This window comes from Loxodonta africana, chromosome 3 (genome assembly GCF_030014295.1).
Source record: "Loxodonta africana isolate mLoxAfr1 chromosome 3, mLoxAfr1.hap2, whole genome shotgun sequence".
Classification (NCBI taxonomy): Eukaryota; Metazoa; Chordata; class Mammalia; order Proboscidea; family Elephantidae; genus Loxodonta; species Loxodonta africana.
Genome location: NC_087344.1, coordinates 19,287,759 through 19,312,365, shown reverse-complemented (window position 1 = coordinate 19,312,365; position 24,607 = coordinate 19,287,759). Strand labels below are relative to the sequence as shown.

Genomic DNA, 24,607 nt, shown 5'->3' with positions numbered 1-24,607 from the left:
TTTTATCCTGAAAAGATGAAAGTAATGAGTTGTATACCCCTGGCTATACAAAGGGTCAGTTACCTTGCTGACTTTGTAATCTCTTTAGTGGATTACCTGTGATGCATCACATTCTGGTTTAATGCTTACCCAATAGTAAAACTTACCTTTCTCTTAAAAGAGAGAGAGAAATGCAAATAATCAATACCACTGAACTACACATGTAAAAATTGTTGAATTGGCAAATGTTTTGTTGTGTATATTTTTACCACAGAGAGAGAGAGAGAGATGCAAAGAGAGAATTGACACGGACAGAAGAGAAGTTAATGTGACTACAGAGGCAGAAATTGGCATAATATGGTCACAAACCAAGGAAAACCTGAAGCCACCAGAAGTTCGAAAAGGCAATGAATGGATTTGCCCATAGCGTCTCCGGAGAGTGTGTGACTGTGCACACACCTTGATTTCTGCACTGTGAAACTGATTTCAGACTCATGGCCTTCAGAACTGTAAGAGAATACATTTCTGTTGTTTTGTGCCACCAAGTTTCTGGCCATGTAGTTAATACAGCAGCCAGAAGAAACTAATGTACTTCACTTTCAGGGTTATACATTATTGTAGTTTTTATCCTACTTCACTGGCCACTAGCCTCCTTTGATGTGTCCTGCTCATCTTTCCAACCTCAAGCCATGGAGGGCCTTAAGGCTCACTCCTAATCCTCTTTGCTGCAGCTACCCTGACTCTTTTGCAATAGCATCCAGACCCATGGCCTTAAAAGTCATCTGCACTCCAATGACTCCAAAATTTTTGTTTCCAGAGAGGAACACTCCCCTAAATTTCAGACTGGAATACCCAGCTTCCTACTTGACTTCTCAAGTGGCTGCCTCACAGGTACCTCAAACTCAACTCTCTCCAAACTACAACCCTGATATTAAACTTCCAAATATATTCGCCTACAGTCTTTCCTATCACAGTTAATGGGAACTCCACTCTTTTAGATGCTGAGCAGTTTTCTCACACCAAGCATTGTCTTTGAATTCTTTTTTTATACCATGTGCCCATTCTTTCAAAAGAAAAACGTATCTAGAATCCCACCAAATCTCACCACCTCCACTGTTATCACCATGGTCCTGTTGTTGTTGTTGTTGTTAGGTGCCATCGAGTCGGTTCTGACTCATAGTGACCCTATGCCCAACAGAACAAAACACTGCCTGGTCCTGCGCCATCCTTACAATCATTGTTATGGTTGAGCTCATTGTTGCAGCCACTGTGTCAATCCACCTTGTTGAGCCGCCTAGGTTGGAAGGTACTCAAAAGATGACTGGGGAAGAGCTGCCTCCTAAAGGAGAGTCAACTTTAATGATGTGGATGGAGAAAAGCTTTCAGGACCTTCGTTTGCTGATGTGGCACGACTCAAAATGAGAAGAAACAGCAGCAAACATCCATTAATAATCAGAACCTGCAACGTACAAAGTATGAAACTAGGAAAATTGGAAATCGTCAAAAATGAAAAGGAATGCATAAACATCGATATCCTAGGCATTAGTGAGCTGAAATGGACTGGTATTGGCCATTTTGAATCGGACAGTCATATAGTCTACTATGCTGGGAATAACAACTCAAAGAGGAATGGTGTTGCATTCATCATCAAAAAGAATGTTTCAAGATCTATCCTGAAGTACAACGCTGTCAGTGATAGGATAATATCCATATGCCTACAAGGAAGAAGAATTAATACGACTATTATTCAAATTTGTGCACCAACCACTAGGGCCAAAGATGAAGAAATAAAAGAATTTTATCAGCTGCTTCAGTCTGAAATTGATCGAACATGCAATCAAGATGCATTGATAATTACTGGCGATTGGAATGAGAAAGGTAGAAACAAAGAAGAAGGATCAGTAGTTGGAAAATATGGCCTTGGTGATAGAAACAATGCCGGAGATGGAATGATAGAATTTTGCAAGACCAACGACTTCTTCATTGCAAATACCTTCTTTCACCAACATAAACGAAGACTATACACGTGGACCTTGCCAGATAGAACACACAGAAATCAAATTGACTACATCTGTGGAAAGAGACGATGGAAAAGCTCAATATCATCAGTCAGAACAAAGCCAGTGGCCAGCTGTGAAAAAGACCATCAATTACTCATATGCAAGTTCAAGCTGAAACTGAAGAAAATCAGAGCAAGTCCACCATAGTCCTAGCCACCATCACTTTAGGATTATTACAAAGTGACTAAACGTAGTACCCTGCATCTGCCCTTGCCATCAGGAGACTGTTCGAATAATCAGCCTGACACTGCATCTTTGATCTCATCTTTTCTATTCTCCACGTTACTCATTACATTACAACCATCCTGGCCTCTGTGTGATCTGATTATTGATTTTTTTCTGGATTATTGTTTTGGTTGCTTATCATTTTAGCATTGCTTTTCTTCATCATTATTTAAATTAGAACATACAGATTCTATTTAAATGGGAAGATGCCCTGCCCTCTATGTTTTTTCATCTATATGCTCACTCTTTGTTGTCAGACAGGTTCACAGAGGCCTCACCAATCATCACTCTTCTAAGTTTGAATTTCATTCCTTGACTCCCCCCAGCTCAATAATATTGAGGCTATCACAAATCCAGCCACCGTGCTAAAAGGTAGCTTGGATTATCTTCTCCTTGGAGGTTTTCTGAAACTTTCAACTGGTCTAAGTCCATAGTCATGGGTCCAGTCAGTGTCCACAACTCTTGTATTCATCTACATATTTCCAATAAAGACATTCTACCTCTGCCCTTGGCTTCAACGCCACATATTTTTCTAGAACATTTAGTCCTCATTAACTGAAAGAGTAAATTGCAGCTAAAACTTCTTACTATGGACATAAATTCTTGGCTCAGCTTACTCGTCATTTTATATTTGAGTTCCTGTTAGGGGACCTGGAAAACTTAACTTGTATTTTTATATTTCAGGTCTTTCTGTGGTAATGGAAATTTTTCTTTTCTTTTTTTTTTTGAGACCAGCTATATTTTCTTCTATTTTATCTATTATTTCATGTATTTGAAGTGAATAGCAAAGAATGACATCACAATATCATCTTCTCAAGTTAGTTTTCATAAAAGATATGAAGAAAACTATATATTAAGAAAGTTTATATAGAAATAGCTAGATGTGATAAAATAAATTAGTAAACACAAAAATTTTGAGTTCATTAAAGGTGAAAGACTTTTAAGTAGATTCTAAATGGAGCAACATCATTACCTATTAAATATGGCAGTTATCTAACAAAATCTACCGAGAGTATGAATGCACCTGTATCCTAGTTCCTAGCCAATGACATTGTGATTTCTCACAACTCCATTAAAAATCAAGAGCCAAAATATCAAGCCAACCTCCGCTAATATGAAGAAAAACGTACATTGAAACAATTGTGATGAAATTGGAAACACTGGTTATGGAAACGTCAAAAGGGAGTCTATCTCCAGTGATTACAGTCAGAATGGACCACAGAGAAGAGCTTAGAACATGCTGTATATAAAATATACAGAATGATACAGTAAGGTTCAGGGAACAGTCAAAGACTCTCAGAAAGAAAAAAAACACTACTTGCATTTTACACTATCTTAACTGTATTTATAAATATATTATGTTGTTATGCTGTTAGGTGCCATGGAATCAGTCCTGACTCACAGTGACAGTATGTACTACAGGAGAGAGCACTGCCCAGGCATGTGGCATCCCCACAATCCTTGCTATGCTTGAGCCCATCATGGCAGCCACTGTGTCAATTCGTCTTGTTGAGGGTCTTCCTCTCTTTTGCTGACCCTCTACTTTACCAAGCATGATGTCCTTTTCCAGGAACTGGTTACTCCTGATAACATGTCCAATGTACTTGATATTAAGTCACACCATCCTAGCTTCTAAGAAGCATTCTGGCTCTAATTCTTCCAAGACAGATTTGTTCGTTCTTCTGGCAGTCCATGTTATATTCAATATTCTTTTCCTTACCATAATTCAAAGACATCAATTCTTCTTAGGTCTACCTTATTCACTGTCCAACTTTCACGTTCATATGAGGCGATTGAAAATACCATGGCTTGGGTCAGGGAGACCTTATTCCTCAACCTAACATCTCTTCAGCAGTTTGAAGAGATCATTTGCAGCAGATTTGCCCAATGCAATTTGTCATTTGGTTTCTAGACTGCTGCTTTCGTGGGTGTTGATAAATATATTATACCCATATACATAACTATATCTTCACACCTAAAATAGGAGTCAGGGTCCTAATGCAACTGGTAAGATAGAGTTGCTGTCAAGTTGTGTTAAAAAGAAAAAAGAAGACAAATGGAACCCAGGCGGAGAAGGCTTTTGTGTCCATGTGTGCACGTTGTTGACACGGAGGTTAGCAGAAACAGAGAGAAAAATGGCATGATCTTACAGGGGCAAGGAATCATCCATCCTGAATTTCACATTCTAAAGCCTTGGTCTTTGAGGATTTTCACTGCCCTGGGATCAGAATGACAATAAAAGTGCTCAGTTAATGAGGAGCTTTGGATATTGAGCCCCCAGGGATACAGAGACTGCAAATAGTCTGCCTGTGACCACCTCACTCAACATCCCTCCCCCAGGCAGGGAGCAGCACACCCAAGACTCCACCCACAGATAACCCTGAAGCCCAGGAGCCAGGTGTCCCACTCAATCTCTCTGCCTTTCCTCAGAACACATCCTCCAACTTCACCATCCAGGGGATTTATCAACATCGTTCTATGGCGACATCAGCCAGGTAACTTAAAGTTGCTTAGTTATCGTTTGGAAATAAGGACAGGTGTTTTACCACAGGTTCATTCCGGGGAAACGGTGTTGAGAGTACATGCATGAAATGATTGAACTCAAGTTTCCCATGAACTCCTGCCTGTCTTCTCTCTTCCTGACATGTTTCCTTCTATCTTTGCACCAGTCCCAAGAAGCTCCAATTCTACCAGTCTCTAATTCTGTCTCTACAATGGTAAAGACCATTTTCCTCCTGAACAGAAATCACCCCTTCTCCAACATGATGACTGTGGTAAAATTCTGTGATATTTTCTTGCATTCTTATGGTGATGAAATAGGGTTATCAGGTTTGCCTTATCTACCCACCCTGGTTCTTAAAACACATTTGTATTATTGCTATCACCTGGCTCTAATCTCGGGGGCGGGGAACGTGAAGTCTGCAAGAGACACTTCAGAGTGCCTCCCTCTTCTGTTTTTCTCTATAATATTACCAAATTTGTGAAGAAAATAATTTTACTGATGCTTCATGTCTGGGAGAACACATTTTTCTTTGTAAAGATGGATCTTTCCTTGGAGTAAGTGTGTCCATCCAGACTTGGTTAGAATATGCCCCTTGGGCTGGAAATCTAGGCCCACAATGAAGCTACAGGGGCCCTGTTGTTTTTGTTAGCTGCCAGTGAGTGGACCTTAGACACATGGCAACTCATGCTCAACAGAACCAAAAGCTGCCACGTCCTGTGCCATCCTCATACTTGATTGTGAATTGAACCATTTTAATACAGAGTTTTTATTGGCTAATTTTCAGAAATAGATCACCAGGCCTTTCTTCCTATAAAATTACAAAATATTTAAAATGATCATAAGAACTCAGATAGTGTAAAAAAAAAAAAAAGAGCATCTTATCAACACTTTGCAGAATAAATGTTGATGCTCAGCTATTGATCAAATTCACATATTTTTTATTAAATAATCAAATAATATGCACACAGGTGACACCAACTTTGTATCTTCTTGATTTCTCATGACCCTGCCCTAGGTGCTGTTTACCTTTGGTGATGCAGCTACTGCTGGTATAGGGACCGCGCACTTGGTTGTCTTGTCACCTGATCTGTTCCATCAGATTCATCAACAATATGAAACCTAAAAATCAAACAAGTTTTTCTGGATTCCTTCTCCTGGCACTGACGGAGGATCCGGAACTGCAACCCCTTCTCTTTGCCCTGTTTCTGTTCATATATCTGGTCATTGTCCTGGGGAACCTGCTCATCATCCTGGCTGTCAGCTCTGACCCTCACCTCCACACCCCCATGTATTTCTTTCTTGCCAATCTGTCCGTCACTGACATCTGTTTCAGCACCACCATGATCCCAAACATGCTGGTGAATCTCCAAACACAGAATCAGAGCATCACATATGCAGGCTGCCTCACCCAGGTCTGCTTTGTCTTGGTTTTTGCTAGTTTGGAAAGTTTTCTCCTGGGAGTAATGGCCTATGACCGCTATGCGGCCATTTGTCACCCACTGACATACACAGCCATCATGAACCCCCTCCTCTGTGGTCTGCTGATTCTACTCTCCTTGTCCATTACCACTGTGGATGCCTTGATCCACAGTCTCATAGTGTTGAACCTGTCTTTCTGCACAGACCGGACAATCCCCTACTTCTTCTGTGAAGCTTTTCAGATCATCAAGATTGCCTCCTCGGATACCCTCCTCAATAGCATCTTTTTATATTTGGCAGCTACCATACTAGGTGGTGTTCCTCTCTCTGGAATCATTTTCTCTTATACTCAAATTGTCTCCTCCATTTTGAGAATGCCTTCAGCAGGTGGAAAGTATAAGGCTTTCTCCACCTGTGGGTCCCACCTCTCAATTGTTTCCTTGTTCTATGGGACAGGCTTAGGTACATGTGTTAGTGCCGCATTTACACACTCTTCCAGGAAGACTGCAGTAGCTTCAGTGACGTACACTGTGGTCACTCCCACGATGAACCCCTTCATCTACAGCCTGAGAAACAGGGACATGAAGGGAGCCTTGAAGAACATTTTCAAGTGCATACCTGCTTTTCCGTGATTAAATTATCTGCTTTGGGCCTGGATTTCTAGTTTGCATCAAAGCGAAAAAATACTTATGAGCTAGAATCCCCAACTGTCCTATAACCAGGTTTTCTAAAATGACAAAATAACATAATGGCTAAGCAGCTAAGAAACCAAATGACACATGGCATTGGGCAAATCTGCTGCAAAAGACCTCTTTAAAGTGTTGAAAAGCAAAGATATTACCTTGACGACTAAGATGCACCTGACCCAAGCCATGGTGTTTTCAGTCCCCTCCTATGCGTGTGAAAACAGGACAATGAATAAGAAAGACCAAAGAAGAATCAATGCCTTTGAATTGTGTTGTTGGAGAAGAATATTGACTATATCATGGACTACCAAAAGAAGGAACAAATCTGTCTTAGAAGAAGTACAATCAGAATGCTCCTTAGAAGCAAGGATAGCAAGACTACGTCTCACACACTTTGGACATGTTATCAGGAGAGATCAGTCTCTCGGGAAGGACAGCATGCTTGGTAAAGTAGCGGGTCAACAAAAATGAGGAAGACCCTCAATGAGATGGACTGACACAGTGACTATCACAATGGACTTAAGCATACCAAGGATTGGGAGGATGACTCAGGACCAGGCCATGTTTCGTTCTGTTGTGCATAGGGTAGCTATGAGTCTGAACTACTCGATGGCTCCTAACAACGACAATAACAAGTGCAATTCAACTTGGGATTGGACCCTGACTCTGCTCCTTGTGTAACCTCGGTTTCTTTCTTTCTTCTTCTTCTTTTTTTTTTTGGTCAAGTTCTATAGAAGCAGTGCCTGAGGCAGGTGTTTTGTTATGTGACTTTGGGGGGCAGCAGAAGGGAAGTGGGTGGAGGTGAGGGGGGCCGGAAAAAGGAAAAAGTAAGGCTGTAGGAATAGCCAGAGACTAGCTTCAGTTTGATCCCATGGCTAGAGCCATGTGAATGGAAACCTAGAGTTAGTCCCAATGTGAGGGATGGGAGCTTACTTTTCATGCCCCGATTAGTAGTTACTGAGACATGTCACTGGTAAACTGTATGTGTCCAGGGTAACGTCAGCATTCACTGTATTCAGTTTCATTATGTATAAAATGATCAAAATTAGATGCTCTCAGAAGACTGTGAAATACCTGAACCTTTTCAGTAAGAAAGGCTTCAGTTCTAATAAGAAAATATAAACTGTACTGTAACATGCTTTCATTACAAGGACTTCCTTACAAGGACTTGAGAGTTAGAGAATGCACAAAAACAGGAGAGTAGGGCTTCATTCAGTCTCCTACAAGGTGGCTCCATCCTAGGACGGCTGCAACAGATCCAGGCATCATATCCACACATGATGCTCCGAGACGCAAAACTGACCTACTCTGGGCCTATTGTTAATAGAGGTCTATTGTTAATAGACGTTTCCATGGAGTCATACAGAAGACATCTCCTCCTGTCTCATCACTTTGGATAGCATCATACATCCCTTCCTCATCAAATTTCTGGTATGGGGAAAAGCAAGTACTATGACAGGCTCAGACTGACCATGCAGATTGTATTTCCTGTTGGGAAGTGAATCCCTGCAACCACTAAAATCACTTAATACAATGGCTGACACATAATTCTCAATACAATCCAACTGGGATCATTGTGTTCTACACGTTACCATTATTTATAAGGCTTGTTATTCCTTGCTCTCAAATACTTCTACCACTTGATTCAGCAGTTTTATTAGTTTACCTTTAATGTAATATCTTTCAGTAGGTTTTACTAGTCTTAATAATATAATCAAATGAATAATTATTCAGTAGGCTGGGTTGGGTTGATAGTTGTCATGGATTGAATTGTGTCCCCTCAAAATATCTGTCAACTTGGCTAGGTCATGTTTCCCAGTATTGTATGATTATCTACCATTTTGTCATCTAAAGTGATTTTCCTATGTGTTGTAAATCCTATTAATATGATGTTCATGAGAGGGATTAGGAGCAGTTACATTAGATAGTGCCTTAATCCAATCTCTTTTTATTTTTTTAATAATTTTTATTCTGCTTTAAGTGAAAGTTTAAAAATCAAGTCAGTCTGTCACATATAAGCTTATATACACCTTACTGCATGCTCCCACTTGCTCTCCCCCTAAAGAGTCAGCCCTTCCAGTCTCTCCTTTCATGACAATTTTGCCAGTTTCTAACCCTCTCTACCCTCCTATCTCCCCTCCAGACAGGAGATGCCAACACAGCCTTGAGTGTCCACCTGATACAAGTAGCTCACTCCTCATCAGCATCTCTCTCCAACCCATTGTCCAGTCCCTTCCAAGTCTGATGAGTTGTCTTCGGGAATGATTCCTGTCCTGGGCCAACAGAAGGTTTGGGGACCATGACCACCAGGATTCCTCTAGTCTCAGTCAGACCATTAAGTCTGGTCTTTTTATGAGAATTTGGGGTCTGCATCCCTCTGATCTCCTGCTCTCTCAGGGGTTCTCTGTTGTGCTCCCTGTCAGGGCAGTCATCGGTTGTGGCCGGGCACCATCTAGTTCTTCTGGTTTCAGGATGATGTAAGTCTCTGGTTCATGTGGCCCTTTCTGTCTTTTGGGCTCATAGTTATTGAGTTACCTTGGTGTTCTTCATTCTCCTTTGATCCAGGTAGGTTGAGACCAACTGATGCATCTTAGATGGCCGCTTGTTAGCATTTAAGACCCCAGACGCCACATTTCAAAGTGGGATACAGAATGTTTTCATAATAGAGTTATTTTGCCAATTGACTTAGAAGTCACATTAAGCCATAGCCCCCAAGCCCCGCCCTTGCTTTGCTGACCTTCGAAGCATTCAGTTTATCCTGGAAACTGCTTTTGGTCCAGTCCAGTTGAGCTGACTTTCCGTTTATTGAGTATTGTCCTTCCCTTCACCTAAAGTAGTTCTTATCTACTAACTAATCAGTAAATAGCCCTCTCCCACCCTCCCTTTCTCCCCACCTCGTAACCACAAAAGTATGTGTTCTTCTAGTTTATACTATTTCTCAAGATCTTATAATAGTGGTCTTATACAATATTTGTCCTTTTGCCTCTGACTAATTTCGCTCAGCATAATGCCTTCCAGGTTCCTCCATGCCATGAAATGTTTCACACATTCATCACTGTTCTTTATCAATGTGTAGTATTCCATTGTGTGAATATACCACAATTTATTTAACCATTCATACGTTGATGGGACACCTTGGTTGCTTCTAGCTTTTTGCTATTGTAAACAGAGCTGCAATAAACATGGGTGTGCATATATCTGTTTGTGTGAGGGCCCTTATTTCTCTAGTGTATATTCCGAGCAGTGGGATTTCTGGGTTGTATGGTAGTTCTATTTCTAACTTTTTAAGAAAACGCCAGATAGATTTCCAAAGTGGTTGTACCGTTTTACATTCCCACCAGCAGTGTATAAGAGTTCCAATCTCTCCGCAGCCTCTCCAACATTTATTATTTTGTGTTTTTTGGATTAATGCCAGCCTTGTTGGAGGGGGATGGAATCTCATCGTAGTTTTAATTTGAATTTCTCTGATGGCTAATGATCGAGAGCATTTTCTCATATATCTGTTAGCTGCCTGAATATCTTCTTTAGTGAAATGTGTGTTCATATCCTTTGCCCACTTTTTGATTGGGTTGTTTGTCTTTTTGTGGTTGAGTTTTAATAGAATCATATAGATTTTAGAGATCAGGCGCTGCTCGGAGATGTCATAGCTGAGAATTCTTTCCCAATCTGTAAGTGGTCTTTTTACTCTTTTGGTGAAGTCTTTAGATGAGCATAGGTGTTTGATTTTTAGGAGCTCCCAGTTATCTGGTTTCTCTTTGTCATTTTTGGTAATGTTTTGTATTCTGTTTATGACTTGTATTAGGGCTCCTAACGTTGCCCCTGTTTTTTCTTCCATGATCTTTATCGTTTTAGTCTTTATGTTTAGGTCTTTGATCCACTTGGAGTTAGTTTTTGTGCATGGTGTGAGGTATGGGTCCTGTTTCATCTTTTTGCAAATGGATATCCAGTTAAGCCAGCACCATTTGTTAAAAAGACTATCTTTTCCCCAATTAAATGACACTGGGCCTTTGTCAAATATCAGCTGCTCATATGTGGGTGGATTTATACCTGGGCTCTCAATTCTGTTCCATTGGTCTATGTACCTGTTGTACCAGTACCAGGCTGTTTTGACTACTGTGGCTGTATAATATGTTCTAAAATCAGGTAGAGTGAGGCCTCCCACTTTCTTCCTCTTTTTCAGTAATGCTTTACTTATCCGGGCCTTCTTCCCCTTCCATAGGAAGTTGGTGATTTGTTTCTCCAACACATTAAAAAATGTCATTGGAGTTTGGATCAGAAGTGCATTGTATGTATAGATGGCTTTTGGTAGAATAGACATTTTTACTATGTTAAGTCTTCCTATCCGTGAGCAAGGTATGTCTTTCCACTTATGTAGGTCCTTTTTAGTTTCTTGCACTAGTGCTTTTTAGTTTTCTTTGTATAGGTCTTTAACATCTTTGGTAAGATTTATTCCTAAGTGTTTTATCCTCTTGGGGGCTACTGTGAATGGTATTGATTTGGTGATTTCATCTTCCATGTTCTTTTTGTTGACGTAGAGGAATCCAAGTGATTTTTGTATGTTTATCTTATAACCTGAGACTCTGCCAAACTCTTCTATTAGTTTCAGTAGTTTTCTGGAAGATTCCTTAGGGTTTTCTGTGTATAGGATCATGTCATCTGCAAGTAGATATAATTTTACTTCCTCCTTGCCAATCCAGATGCCCTTTATTTCTTTGTCTAGCCTAATTGCTCTAGCTAGGACCTCTAGCACAATGTTGAATAAGAGCAGTGATAAACGGCATCCTTGTCTGGTTCCCGTTCTCAAGGGAAATGCTTTCAGGCTCTCTCCATTTAGAGTGATGTTGGCTGTTGGCTTTGTATAGATGCACTTTATTACGTTGAGGAATTTTCCTTCAATTCCTATCTTGCTGAGAGTTTTTATCATGAATGGGTGTTGGACTTTGTCAAATGCCTTTTCTGCATCAATTGATAAGATCCTGTGTTTTTTGTCTTTTGTTTTATTTGTATGGTGGATTACATTAATGGTTTTCCTAATATTAAACCAGCCTTGCATATCTGGTATAAATCCCACTTCGTCGTGGTGGATTATTTTTTTGATATGTTGTTGAATTCTCTTGGCTAGAATTTTGTTGAGGATTTTTTCATCTATGTTCATGAGGGATATAGGTCTGTAATTTTCTTTTTTTGTGATGTCTTTTTTTTTTTTTTTTAACCTGGTTTTGGTATCAGGGATATGGTGGCTTCATAGAATGAGTTAGGTAGTATTCTGTCATTTTCTATGCTTTAAAATACCTTTAGTAGTAGTGGTGTTAACTCTTCTCTGAAAGTTTGGTAGAGCTCTGCAGTGAAGCCGTCCGGGCCAGGGCTTTTTTTGTTGAGAGTTTTTTGATTACCGTTTCAATCTCTTTTTTTGTTATGGGTCTATTTAGATGTTCTATTTCTGATTGTGTTAGTTTAGGTAGGTAGTGTTTTTCCAGGAATTCATCCATTTCTTCTAGGTTTGCAAATTTGTTAGAGTACAATTTTTCATAATACTCCAATATGATTCTTTTAATTTCAATTGGGTCTGTTGTGATGTGGCCCATCTCGTTTCTCATTCAGGTTATTTGTTTCCTTTCCTGTATTTCTTTAGTCAGTCTGGCCAATGGTTTATCAATTTTGTTAATTTTTTCAAAGAACCAGCTTTTGGCTTTGTTAATTCTTTCAATTGTTTTTCTTTTCTCTAATTCGTTTAGTTCAGCTCTAATTTTTATTATTTGTTTTCTTCTGGTGCCGGATGGATTCTTTTGTTGCTCACTTTCTATTTGTTCAAGTTGTAGGGACAGTTCTCTGATTTTGGCTCTTTCTTCTTTATGTGTGTGTGCATTTATCAATATAAATTGACCTCTGAGCACTGCTTTTGCTGTGTCCCAGAGGTTTTGATAGGAAGTGTTTTCATTCTTGTTGCATTCTATGAATTTCCTTATTCCCTCCTTAATGTCTTCTATAACCCAGTCTTTTTTCAGCAGGGTATTGTTCAGTTTCCAAGTATTTGATTTCTTTTCCCTGATTTTTGTTATTGATTTCCACTTTTATGGCCTTGTGGTCTGAGAAGATGCTTTGTAATATTTCGATGTTTTGGATTCTGCAAAGGCTTGTTTTATGGCCTAATATGTGGTCTATTCTAGAGAATGTTCCATGTGCACTAGAAAAAAAAGTGTACTTTGCAGCAGTTGGGTGGAATGTTCTGTATAAGTCAATGAGGTCAAGTTGGTTGATTGTTGTAATTAGGTCTTCCGTGTCTCTATTGAGCTTCTTACTGGAAGTCCTGTCCTTCTCCGAAAGTGGTTTGTTGAAGTCTCCTAGTATAATTGTGGAGGTGTCTATCTCACTTTTCAGTTCTGTTAAAGTTTGTTTTATGTATCTTGTAGCCCTGTCATTGGGTGCATAAATATTAAATATGGTTATATCTTCCTGGTCAATTGTTCCTTTAATCATTATGTAGTGTCCTTCTTTGTCCTTTGTGGTGGACTTAAGTTTAAAGTCTATTTTGTCAGAAATTAATATTGCTACTCCTGCTTTTTTTTGCTTGTTGTTTGCTTGATAAATTTTTTCCATCCTTTGAGTTTTAGTTTGTTTGTGTCTCTAAGTCTAAGGTGTGTCTCTTGTAGGCAGCATATAGACGGATCGTGTTTCTTTATCCAGTCTGAGACTCTCTGTCCCTTTACTGGTGCATTTAGGCCATTTACATTCAGCGTAATTAAAGATAAGTATGTGTTTAGTGCTGTCATTTTGATGCCTTTTTATGTGTGTTGTTGACAGTTTCATTTTCCACTTACTTTTTTGTGCTGAGACATTTTTCTTTGTAAATTGTGTGTTCCTCATTTTCATAGTATTTGTCTTTATGTTTGCTGAGTTGTTATGTTTTTCTTGGTTTTTATTTTGAGTTATGGAGTTGGAATACCTCTTTGTGGTTACCTTAATATTTACCCCTATTTTTCTAAGTAAAAACCTAACTTGTATTGTCCTGTATCGCCTTGTTTCCCTCTCCATATGGTAGTTCTATGCCCCCTGTATTTAGTCCCTCTTTTTGATTATTGTGATCTTTTACATATTGACTTCTATGATTTCCGGTTTTGAGCGTTTTTTTTCTTTTTGAAATTAATCTTAATTTGTTTTTGTGATTTCCCTATTTGAGTTGATATCAGGATGTTCTGTTCTGTGACCTTGCGTTGTGCTGGTATCTGATATTATTGGTTTTCTGACCAAACGATTTCCTTTAATATTTCTTGTAGCTTTGGTTTGGTTTTTGCAAATTCTCTGAGCTTGTGTTTATCTGTAAATGTTTTAATTTCGCCTTCTTATTTTAGAGAGAGTTTTGCTGGATATATGATCCTTGGCTGGCAGTTTTTCTCCTTCAGTGCTCTATATATTTCATCCCATTGCCTTCTTGCTTGCATGGTTTCTGCTGAGTAGTCTGAACTTATTCTTATTGATTCTCCCTTGTAGGAGACCTTTCTTTTATCCCTGGCTGCTTTTCAAATTTTCTCTTTATTTTTGGTTTTGGCAAGTTTGCTGATAATATGTCTTGGTGATTTTCTTTTCGGATCAATCTTAAATTGGGTTCGAAGAGCATCTTGGATAGGTATCCTTTCATCTTTCATGATGTCAGGGAAGTTTTCTGCCAACAGATCTTCAACTATTCTCTCTGTATTTTCTATTATCCCTCCCTGTTCTGGGACTCCAATCACACACAAAGTTATTCTTCTTGATAGAGTCCCATATGATTCTTAGGGTTTCTTCATTTTTTTTAATTCTTTTATTTAATTTTATTTCAGCTATATTCGTGTCAATTCCCTTGTCCTCCAGATCCCCCACCCTGCATTCCAATTGCTCGAGTCTGCTCCTCTGACTTTTTATTGAGTTGTCTAATTCTGTAATTTTACTGTTAATCTTTTGGATTTCTGAATGCTGTCTCTCTGTGGATTCTTGCAGCTTATTAAATTTTCCACTATGTTCTTGAATAATCTTTTTGAGTTCTTCAACTGCTTTATCAGTGTGTTCCTTGGCTTTTTCTGTAGATTGCCTTATTTCATTTCTGAGGTCATCCCCGATGTCTTGAAGCATTCTGTAAATTAGTTTTTTATATTCTGCATCTGGAAATTCAGGATTGTATCTTCGTTTGGGAAAGATATTGATTCTTTAGTTTGGAGAGTTGTAGAAGCAATCATGGTCTGCTTCTTTATGTGGTTTGATATTGACTGCTGTCTCCGAGCCATCTCTGAGATATTGTAGTGATTTATTCTATATTTGCTCACTGAGTCTTATCTTGTTTTGTTTTCTTTCAATATACGTAGATGGGCTACTAGATTGTGCTGTCTTGATTGTTGTAGCCCTTGAATCACTTATGTCCTATTACCAGCTGGTTTGGGCTGTTACCAGATATATATATATATATATAGTGTGTGTGTGTGTGTGTGTGTGTGTGGTGTTCACGTACCCTGCAACTTTGTTGAACTCATTTATTAGCCATAGTAGCTTTGCTGCAAATTCTTTGGGATTTTTCATATATATAGGATCATGTCATCTGGGAATGGAGTTAGTGTTTCTTTTCCTTTCTAATTTCAATGTCTTTTGTTTCTTTTTCTTGCTTAATTTTCCTGGTTAGAATTTCCATTCCAATGTTGAATAACCCACTGCCGTCGATAGCAGTGGTGAAAGAAGGCATTCTTGTCTTATTCCTGATTTTAGAGAGGAAAACTTTTAGTCTTTCTTTACTGAGTATGATATTTGTGGTGGATTTTTCCTAGCTGCCCTTTATACTGTTGAGGAATTTTCCTTCTATTCTTAGTTTCTTGAGTATTTTATCATGGAAGGGTGTTGGATTTTGTCAAATGCCTTTTTTGCATCAATTGAAATGATCACATGGTATATTACATTGATTGACTTACTTCTGTTTCATTTTGGTCAAAATGTCACTTGGTCTTGGCATATAATCCTTCTGGCATGCTCTTAGATTTGGTTTGCCAGTATTCTGTTGAGTATTTTCACATTAATGTTCATGACAGGTACTGAATAGCCAAAAGACTCATGGCTTTAAAGTCATAGACAACTCCCAAATTCATGACTCCAGGAAGGACCACTCTCCTGGATTCCAGACTTCTGTATTTAATTGCCTACTTGCTATCATTATGTGGATGCTTAACTGGCACCTCAAACTAAACATACTCCAAAATGCTACACTGATATTAAGACTTTGCTCACAGTCTTTCCTATCACAGTTGAAGGCAACTCCATTCTTTTAGGGGCTGAGCAGTTTTCTCTCACTGAACATCATCTTTGTTTCCTCTCTCTATCTTATACCCCATGCACACTCTTCCAGAAAACTCTATTGTCTATCCAATAAAAATATATCCAGAATCCCAGCAAATTTCTCTACCTCTACTGTTACCACCGTGGTGAAAGCCACCATCATTCTAGGAATATTACAAAATCGTTACACCTAGTGACCCTGTGTCTGCCCTTGCCATCAGGAGACTTTAAATGACCTGTTTGACACTACATCTTTGATCTTATCTTTTCTATTCTCCACAGCACTCACTCCATTTCAACGTTGCTGACCTCTGTCTGATCTGATTATTGTATTCTTGTTGGTCATCATTTTTCTTCACTGCTTTTCTTCAAGGATATTTAAATTAGAACTTATTGATTCTATTTGAATGGGAATATATTTTCCCCTCCATGTTTTTCCATCTATGTGCTCACTCTTTCTTGTCTAATAGGTTCACAGTAGCCTATTAGGTGCCATCCTTTGCCCTCTTGTCTCAAGTTGGTTTTCAAAAGTTTATGTATTAACAAAGTTCATAAAGAAATTGTCAAATGTGGTAAAACAAATGAAAATATAGAGTTCATTAAAGTTAAAGATTTTTAAATGAGTACTAAATTGGAGTACCATCTTCATCAATTAAAAAAAAATTTGTTTTTATTTAACAAATCTATTGACAAGGGGCTCAAGCATCACAACGATTGTGGGCATGGTGCAGGACCGGGCAGTGTTTTGTTCTGTGGTACATAGGGCTGCTATGAGTTGGAATCAACTCAATGGCACTTAGCAACAACAACAAAAAGAAAATCTATTGAGTCTATGGGTAAGCCTGCATAGAAGTGCCTAGCCAGTGACATCATGATTTCTCACAACTCTATTAAAAATCAAGAGCAAAAAATATAAACCTACCTTGCACTAATGTGAAGAAAAATGTGCATTGAAACTATTGTGATGAAATTGGAGAAGCTTGCTATGGAACCCCTAAAAGGGAGTAACATCTCTAGAGTGATCACAATCAGAATTGATCAGACAGAAGAGTTTAGAATACAGTATATGTAAAATATACAGATTGAAAAGTAATGTCCAGGGAACATTCAGTGACTATTATAAAGAAACGATGCTGAATATTTCCATTTTACAATAGCTTAGGTATATTTCCAAATTATTATATTCATACGCATATGTAAGTATGTGCATGAGTATATTAAGATAATTCAAAAACAGTTGCAGAAGTACATCAACAAGGAACTGCTAGGAGTTCAAGCCAAATTCAGAAGAGGATGTAGAATGAGGGCTATCACGCTGATGTCACATGGATCTTGGCTGGAAACGGAGAATACCAGAAAGATGTTTACCTGTGTTTTATTGACTATGCAAAGGCATTCAACTGTGTGGATCATAACAGATTATGTATTACATTGTGAAAAATGGGCATTCCAGAACATTTAATTGTGCTGATGTGAAATCTTCCCCCACATGTGTGTCAGTTTGTAGTACTGTGGGGGATTGCATGTTGCTGAAAGCTATGACACCAGTATTCAAATATCGGCAGGGTCATTCATGGTGGACAGCTGAGCTTCCAGACTAAGATAAGACAGACTAGGAAGAAGGACCCTGCAGCCTACTTCTGAAAAGATTTAGCCAGTGAAAACCTTATGAATAGTAGAGGAACATTGTTTCATATAGTGCCAGAAGATGAGCCCCTCAGGTTGGAAGGCACTTAAAAGACAACTGGGGAAGAACTGCCTCCTCAAAGTAGAGTTGACCTTAATGACAAGGATGGAGTAAAGCTTTCCAGACCATTAATAATCAAAACCTAGCATGTATGAAGTATGAATCTAGAAAGTCTGGAAGTCATCAAAAATGAAATGGAATGCATAAACATTGATATCCTAGGCATTAGTGAGGTGAAATGAACTGCTATTGGCAATTTTGAATTGGACAATTATATGGTCTACTATGCTGGGAATGACAACTTGAGGAGGAATGGCATTGCATTCATCTTCAAGAACATTTCCCAGATATATCCTGATGTACTATGTGTCAGTGACAGGATAATATCCACATGTCTGCGAGGAAGACCAGTTAACACGACCATAGTTCAAATTTACCCACCAACCACTAAGGCCAAAGAGGAAGAAACTGAAGATTTTAACCAACTTCTACAGTCTGAAATTGAGGAACATGCAATAAGGATGCATTGGTGATTACCAGAGACTGTAATGAAACTATACACATGGACCTCACCAGATGGAATATACAAGGATCAAATCGACTACTTCTGTGAGAAGAAACAATGGAAAAGCTAAATATCGTTAGTCACAAGGCCAGTGTCCCACTGCAGAACAGGCCACCAATTGCTCCTCTGCAAGTTCAAGTGGAAACTGAAGAAAATTAGAACAAGTCCATGAGAACCAAAGTATGACCATGAGCATGTCCCACCTGCATTTAGAGGCCATCTCAAGAATAGATTTGATGCACTGAACACTAACAACCGAAGACCAGATGAGTTGTGGAATGACATCAAGGGCATCATACATGAAGAAAGCAAGAGCTCATTTAAAAGACAAGGAAGAAAGAAGAGACCAAAATGGATGTCAGAAGAGACTCTGAAGCTTGCTTTTGAATGTCAAGTAGCTAAAGCAAAAGGAAGAAATGACAAAGTAAAAGAGCTGAACAGAAGATTTCAAAGGGCAGCTCAAGAAGACAAAGTAATACACTATACCAAAAAGAATTGGTCAATGTTCAACCATTTCAGGAGGTAACATATGATCGGGAACCAATGGTACAGAAGGAAGAAGTCCACGCTGCACTGAAGGCATTGGCGAAAAACAGGGCTCCAGGAATTGACACAACCTTACTTGCTGAAAATGAAGGTGAAGTATTTACTGATGAAGATCAAAGACGACAGCCCTCGGGATGGATTCCACCCCAACACAAAGAAAAAAAAATACAATTGCACCAATATGACGATGCAACATCATGATAAACAGAAAAGATTGAAGTTGTCAAGGATTTAATGTTAGTTGGATTCATAATAAACGCCCATGGAGGCAACAGTCAAGAAATCAAATGGCATTGCATTGGGCAGATCTGCTGCAAAATACTTCTTTGAAGTGTTAAGTAGCAAAGATGTTACCTCAAGGACTAAAGTACTCCTGGCCCAAGCCATGGTATTTCCAATCCCCTCCTGTGCATACAGAAGCTGAACAATGAATAAGGAAGACCGAGGAAGAATTGATACCTTTGAATTATAGTGATGGCAAAGAATATTGAAAGTACATGGCCTCCCAAAAGAAGGAACAAATTTGTCTTGGAAGAAGTGCAGCCAGAGTGCTCATTAGAATGATGATGGCAGGACTTCGTCTTACATACTTAAGACGTGTTATCAGGAGGGGTCAGTCCCTGGAGAAGGACATGGTGTTTGGTAAAGTAGAGGGTCACCAAAAAAGAGGAAGACACTCAATGAGATGAACTGACACAGTGGCTGCAACAATGGGCTCAAACATAGCAATGATTGGGAGGGTGGCAGGATGGAACATTGTTTCATTCTGCTGTAACTGGGCTCATTATGAATCAGTACCATCTCGAGGGCACCTAGCAACAACATACATAAACTATACTTTCACACCTAAAATAGGCATCAGGCTTCCTAATATCAGTGGTGGAAACCTGGTGGTGCTGTGGTTAAGACTTCAGCTGCTAACCAAAAGGTCAGCAGTTCGAATTCACCAGCCACTTCTTGGAAATCCTATGCAGTGGTTACTGGTAAGATAAGAGTTGCTTTCAGTTGTAATTAAGTAAAGAAGACTTCGATTAGATAAGGATGGTACATCATGTGTGCAAGGTGTTTGAAATAGAGGTTAGCAGAAATGGATGGAGAGAGGTGAGCGGCATGCATCTGTCCTCCTCAGGGTATCATTCATCCTGAATGCCACGTTTTATTGTCTTGGTCTTTAAGGATTTGCACTGTCTTTGGATCAGAATGACAATAAAAGTGTTTGACTAATGAGGAGCTTTGAACATTGAGCCCTCAGGGATACAGAGACTGCAAATAGTTGGCCTGTGACCTTCTCACTCAGCAGCCCTTCTCCAGTCAGGGGGCAGCACAGCTGAGACACCACCCACAGATGATCCTCTAGCCCAGGAACCCAGTGCCTGACTCGGTCCCCCTGCCTCTCCTGAGGACAGACCTTCTGCCTACATCATCTAACATCCAGGGCAGATGTTTAGCCTCATTCCTCAGTGATGCCATCCAGGTTACCTAGAGTCCCTTAGTTAATGTTTGGAAATGAGGACAGGTGTTTCACTGCAGGCACATCCAGAAAAAGCTGTGAGAAGAGTTGTTGTTAGGTGCCATTGAGTCAATTCCAACTCATAGCGACCCCATGTACAACAGAACGAAATGTTACCTGATCTTGTGCCATCCTCACAATCATCGCTATGCTTGAGTGTATTGTTGTTCATTATTGCAGCCACTGTGTCAGTCCATCCTCTTGAGGGTCTTCCTCTCAGCAGGGAGACTGATGAAAGTACATGCATAAAATGCTTGGAACTAAGTCTTCCATGGACTCCTGCCTGTCTTCCATCTTCCATCTTTCCTTGTATCTTTGGAGATCAAATGATAGAATTTTGCAAGACCAACCACGTCGTCATTGCAAATACCCATTTTCAACACCATAAACAGTGTCTATACACACGGACCTCGCCAGATGGAATGCACAGGAATCAAATTGACTACATCAGTGGAAGGAGATAATGGAAAAGCTCAATATCATCAGTCAGAACAAGGCCAGGGGTCAGCTGCAGAACAGACCATCAATTGCTCATATGCAAGTTCAAGTCGAAGCTGAAGAAAATTAGAACAAGTCCACAATGGCCATTTATGACTTTTAGCGTATCCCACCTAACTTTAGAGACCATCTCAAGAATAGACTTGATGCCTTTAACACTAATGACCAAACACCAGACGAGTTGTGGAATAACATCAAGGATATCATATGTGGAGAAAGCAAGAGGTCATTAAAAAAGACAAACAAGAAAGAAAAACCAAAATGGGTGTCAGAAGAGACTCAGAAACTGGCTTGTGAACGTTGAGTAGCTAAAGCGAAAGTAAGAATCTATGAAGTAAAAGAGCTGAACAGAAGGTTTCAACAAGTGAAGCCAGAAGACCAAGTAAATTATTATAAGGCCATGTGCAAAGACCTGGAGTTAGAAAAACCAAAACGGAAGAACAAGCTAGGCATTTCTTGAGCTCAAAGAACTGAAGGAAAAATTCGGGCTTCAAGTAGCAATATTGAAGGATTCTATGGGGAAAATATTGAAATATGCAGGAAGCATCAGTAGAAGATGGAAGGTATACACAGAGTACCTATATAAGAAAGAACTGGTCGACATTCAACCATTTCAGGAGGCAGCATATGGTCAGGAACAAATGGTACTGAAGAAAGAAGTCTAAGGTGCACTGAAGGCACTGGTGAAAAACAATGCTTCAGGAATTGAGGGAATACCAAATGAGATGTTTCAACAAACAGATGTAGCACTGTAAGTGCTCTCTCATCTATGCCAAGAAATTTGGAAGAAAACTACCTGACCAACCGGCTGGAAGAGATCCATATTTGTGCTCATCCCAATGAAAAGTGATCCAACCGAATGTGGAAATTATTGAACAATCTCATTAATATCACATGCAAGTAAAATTTTGTGACAATCTTTCAAAAGTGGCTGTAGCAGTACGTCAACAAGGAATTGGCAGAAATCCAAGCTGGATTTAGAAGAACCAGGGGTATTATTGTTAATGTTAGATGGATCCTGGCTGAAACCAGAGAATACCAGAAGGATGTTTACCTGTGTTTTATTGACTATGGAAAAACATCCAACTGTGCAGATCATAGCAAATGATGGATAATATTGCAAAGAATGGGAATTGCAGAATACTTAATTGTGTTCATGAGGAACCTGTACATAGATCAAGAGGCAGTCATTTGATCAAAACAAGGGGATACTGCATGGTTTTAAAATCAGGAAAGGTCTGTGTCAGGGTTGTATCTTTTCACCATACATATTCAATGTGCACGTTGAGCAAATAATCCGAGAGTCTGGATTATATCAGAAAGAACAGGGCAACAGGATTGGAGGAAGACTCATTAACAATCTGCGTTATGCAGATGACACAACCTTGCTTGCTGAAAGTGAAGAGGACTTAAAGCATTTATTGATGAAGATCTGAGACCACAGCCTTCAGTATGGATTGCACCTCAACATAAAGAAAAGAGAAATCCTCACAACTGAACCAATAACAACATCATGATAAACAGAAAAGACTGAAGTTGTAAAGGATTTCATTTTACTTGGATCCACAATCAACACTCATGGGAACAGCCATCTAGAAATCAAACGATGTACTGCATTGGACGAATCTGTTGCAAAAGACCTCTTTAAAGTGTTAAAAAGCAAAGATGTCATCTGAAGATTAAGGTGTGCCTGACCCAAGTCATGGTGTTTTCAATTGCCTGACATGCATGAGAAAAATGGACAGTGAGTAAGGAAGACGGAAGAAGAATCAAAGTCTTTAGATTATGGTGTTGGTGAAGAGTATTGAATATACCATGGACTATCAAAAGAATGAACAATTTTGTCCTGGAAGAAGTACAACTGTTACCAATCGCCAATCTAACACAAAGGTCCTTGTCTTTTCCTCAGTAAGAATACACGCGAAAGACAAACTTCATCTTTAGCAAGCTTTGTTTTGCTTGAGTCAAATAAAAGGAGTCAGCTGGAGACTAAGCCTCTCCAAAAGACTGACTCGAAAAGGGAAGCAAGGTTAGGGCTTATATGGGTTCAGTGGAGACAATAGAGTAATGAATATTTAGTCAGCTTCTTTTTCAAGGGGCAGGTACTTCTCAGAATGGCGGCGCATGCTGATTAGGTTGTACACACACCTGGAATCCAAGATTTAACCCACGGATATTCAAGATGGAGTCTTCTTGGCAGACCTTGGCATCGCTTATTATGTGATGTAGCACAAGCACACTGATCTTCAGCACTACATTGTCATCTTCGGAAGGGCTAAGGAAGGTTAAACAGTGGTCACACTTCGTTCTTCTGGGCATGCGGAGCCTGTAAAGGAGGAAGGGACTAGAAAAACACTAAGAAGGAGATAGTAATTCACAGGTTGTTTCAGTCTTATCTCATGTTGGCAGGGTGTGGTTCCTGTTTACCCAACTTCTAGATGGTAACATTTTAACAGCTCTTTTGTTCCACCAGCACAGTTAACCCTATCTGTCTCACAACCAGAATACTCCTTAGAAGCAAAGATGGTGAGACGATGTCCCACATATTTTGGACATGTTATCACAAGGTACCAGTCCCTGGAGAAGGACATCATGCTTGTTAAAGCAGAGGCAAGACCCTCAACAAGATGCATTGACGTAGTGGCTGCAGCAACAGGTTCAAGCATGACAACAATTGTAAGGATGAGGCAGGATCAATCTGTGTTTCGTTTGGTTGTACATAGGGTCACTATGAGTCAGAACCAACTTAACAGCACATATATATATATTCACATATATGTATACATACCTACATACATATCTTCCACTCTTTTCCTTCTCTGTGCCATAAAAAGCAAAAGTATTTAAACAAATTATAATGACTATCCATTAATTCAATATCAATAAGTTACCTAGAAAAATCTTTGAAATTATTTTAAGACCGTATATCACAAAATACAATTATTAGTGAAATAAAGTTTGTTTAAATAGTCTATATTTTCATTCAGATTTTTACCCTTTGAGATTTTAATAACTGGGCTTTTTTGTTGTTTGTTTTTTTAACTCAAAGCCTTGGCCAACCCTGACCAAGTCATTGATATGCATTTGACCTTTTTCTATTTTGGGTGGGGATTTTTTGTTTTTTCATTGTGATTTTTATCTTTTGAATTCTTAAAATTCCTCTGCAATAGAGAGAGCTTAGTCATGGTTCTTTATCTTGGAGATTCACCCAATTTCTGATAACTGTTTTAGGACAGGATTTTTCTTATTTTAACCTCATCAGAGTCCACATTATTTATCTTAATTTCTTTTGTTTTACAAGGTTGAGAGGGGTCTTTTCTTCAACACCTCTATGGGAGCTACAAGGGCCTCAGAGAGTGAGGGCCAAGGAGCCCTGAACTTGTCCTGCCCTCCCTCTCTAAGGTTTATCCTCAACAAGAAGAAATGGGCAATCTCGATTCATTTACATATGTTTAAGTTGGCATAGGAATTTTGAGAGGCAAAATACTTCCTTTCCTGTAAATATTTGGACTGTTAAATTTTATAAGTGCTTATTTATCACTAAACTGATTGATCAAAGTTCTTTGAAGAAATAATCTAATTTAATAATACCGTCTGGAGGTAGGGAATTATTACACCTTCATAATCCTATCTTTTGT

At 39.2% G+C, this 24,607-nt stretch overlaps 1 protein-coding gene across 1 annotated transcript; it reads left to right on the top strand.

The window, feature by feature from the left end:
* The first annotated feature begins 5,627 nt into the window (after window positions 1–5,627).
* On the top strand, window positions 5,628–9,896 carry LOC135230638 (olfactory receptor 7G2-like). Its single transcript, XM_064280578.1, has one exon. It carries the CDS (start codon window positions 5,880–5,882, stop codon window positions 6,816–6,818), a length of 939 nt encoding a protein of 312 aa, XP_064136648.1. The 5' UTR covers window positions 5,628–5,879; the 3' UTR covers window positions 6,819–9,896.
* Window positions 9,897–24,607: the final 14,711 nt, after the last annotated feature.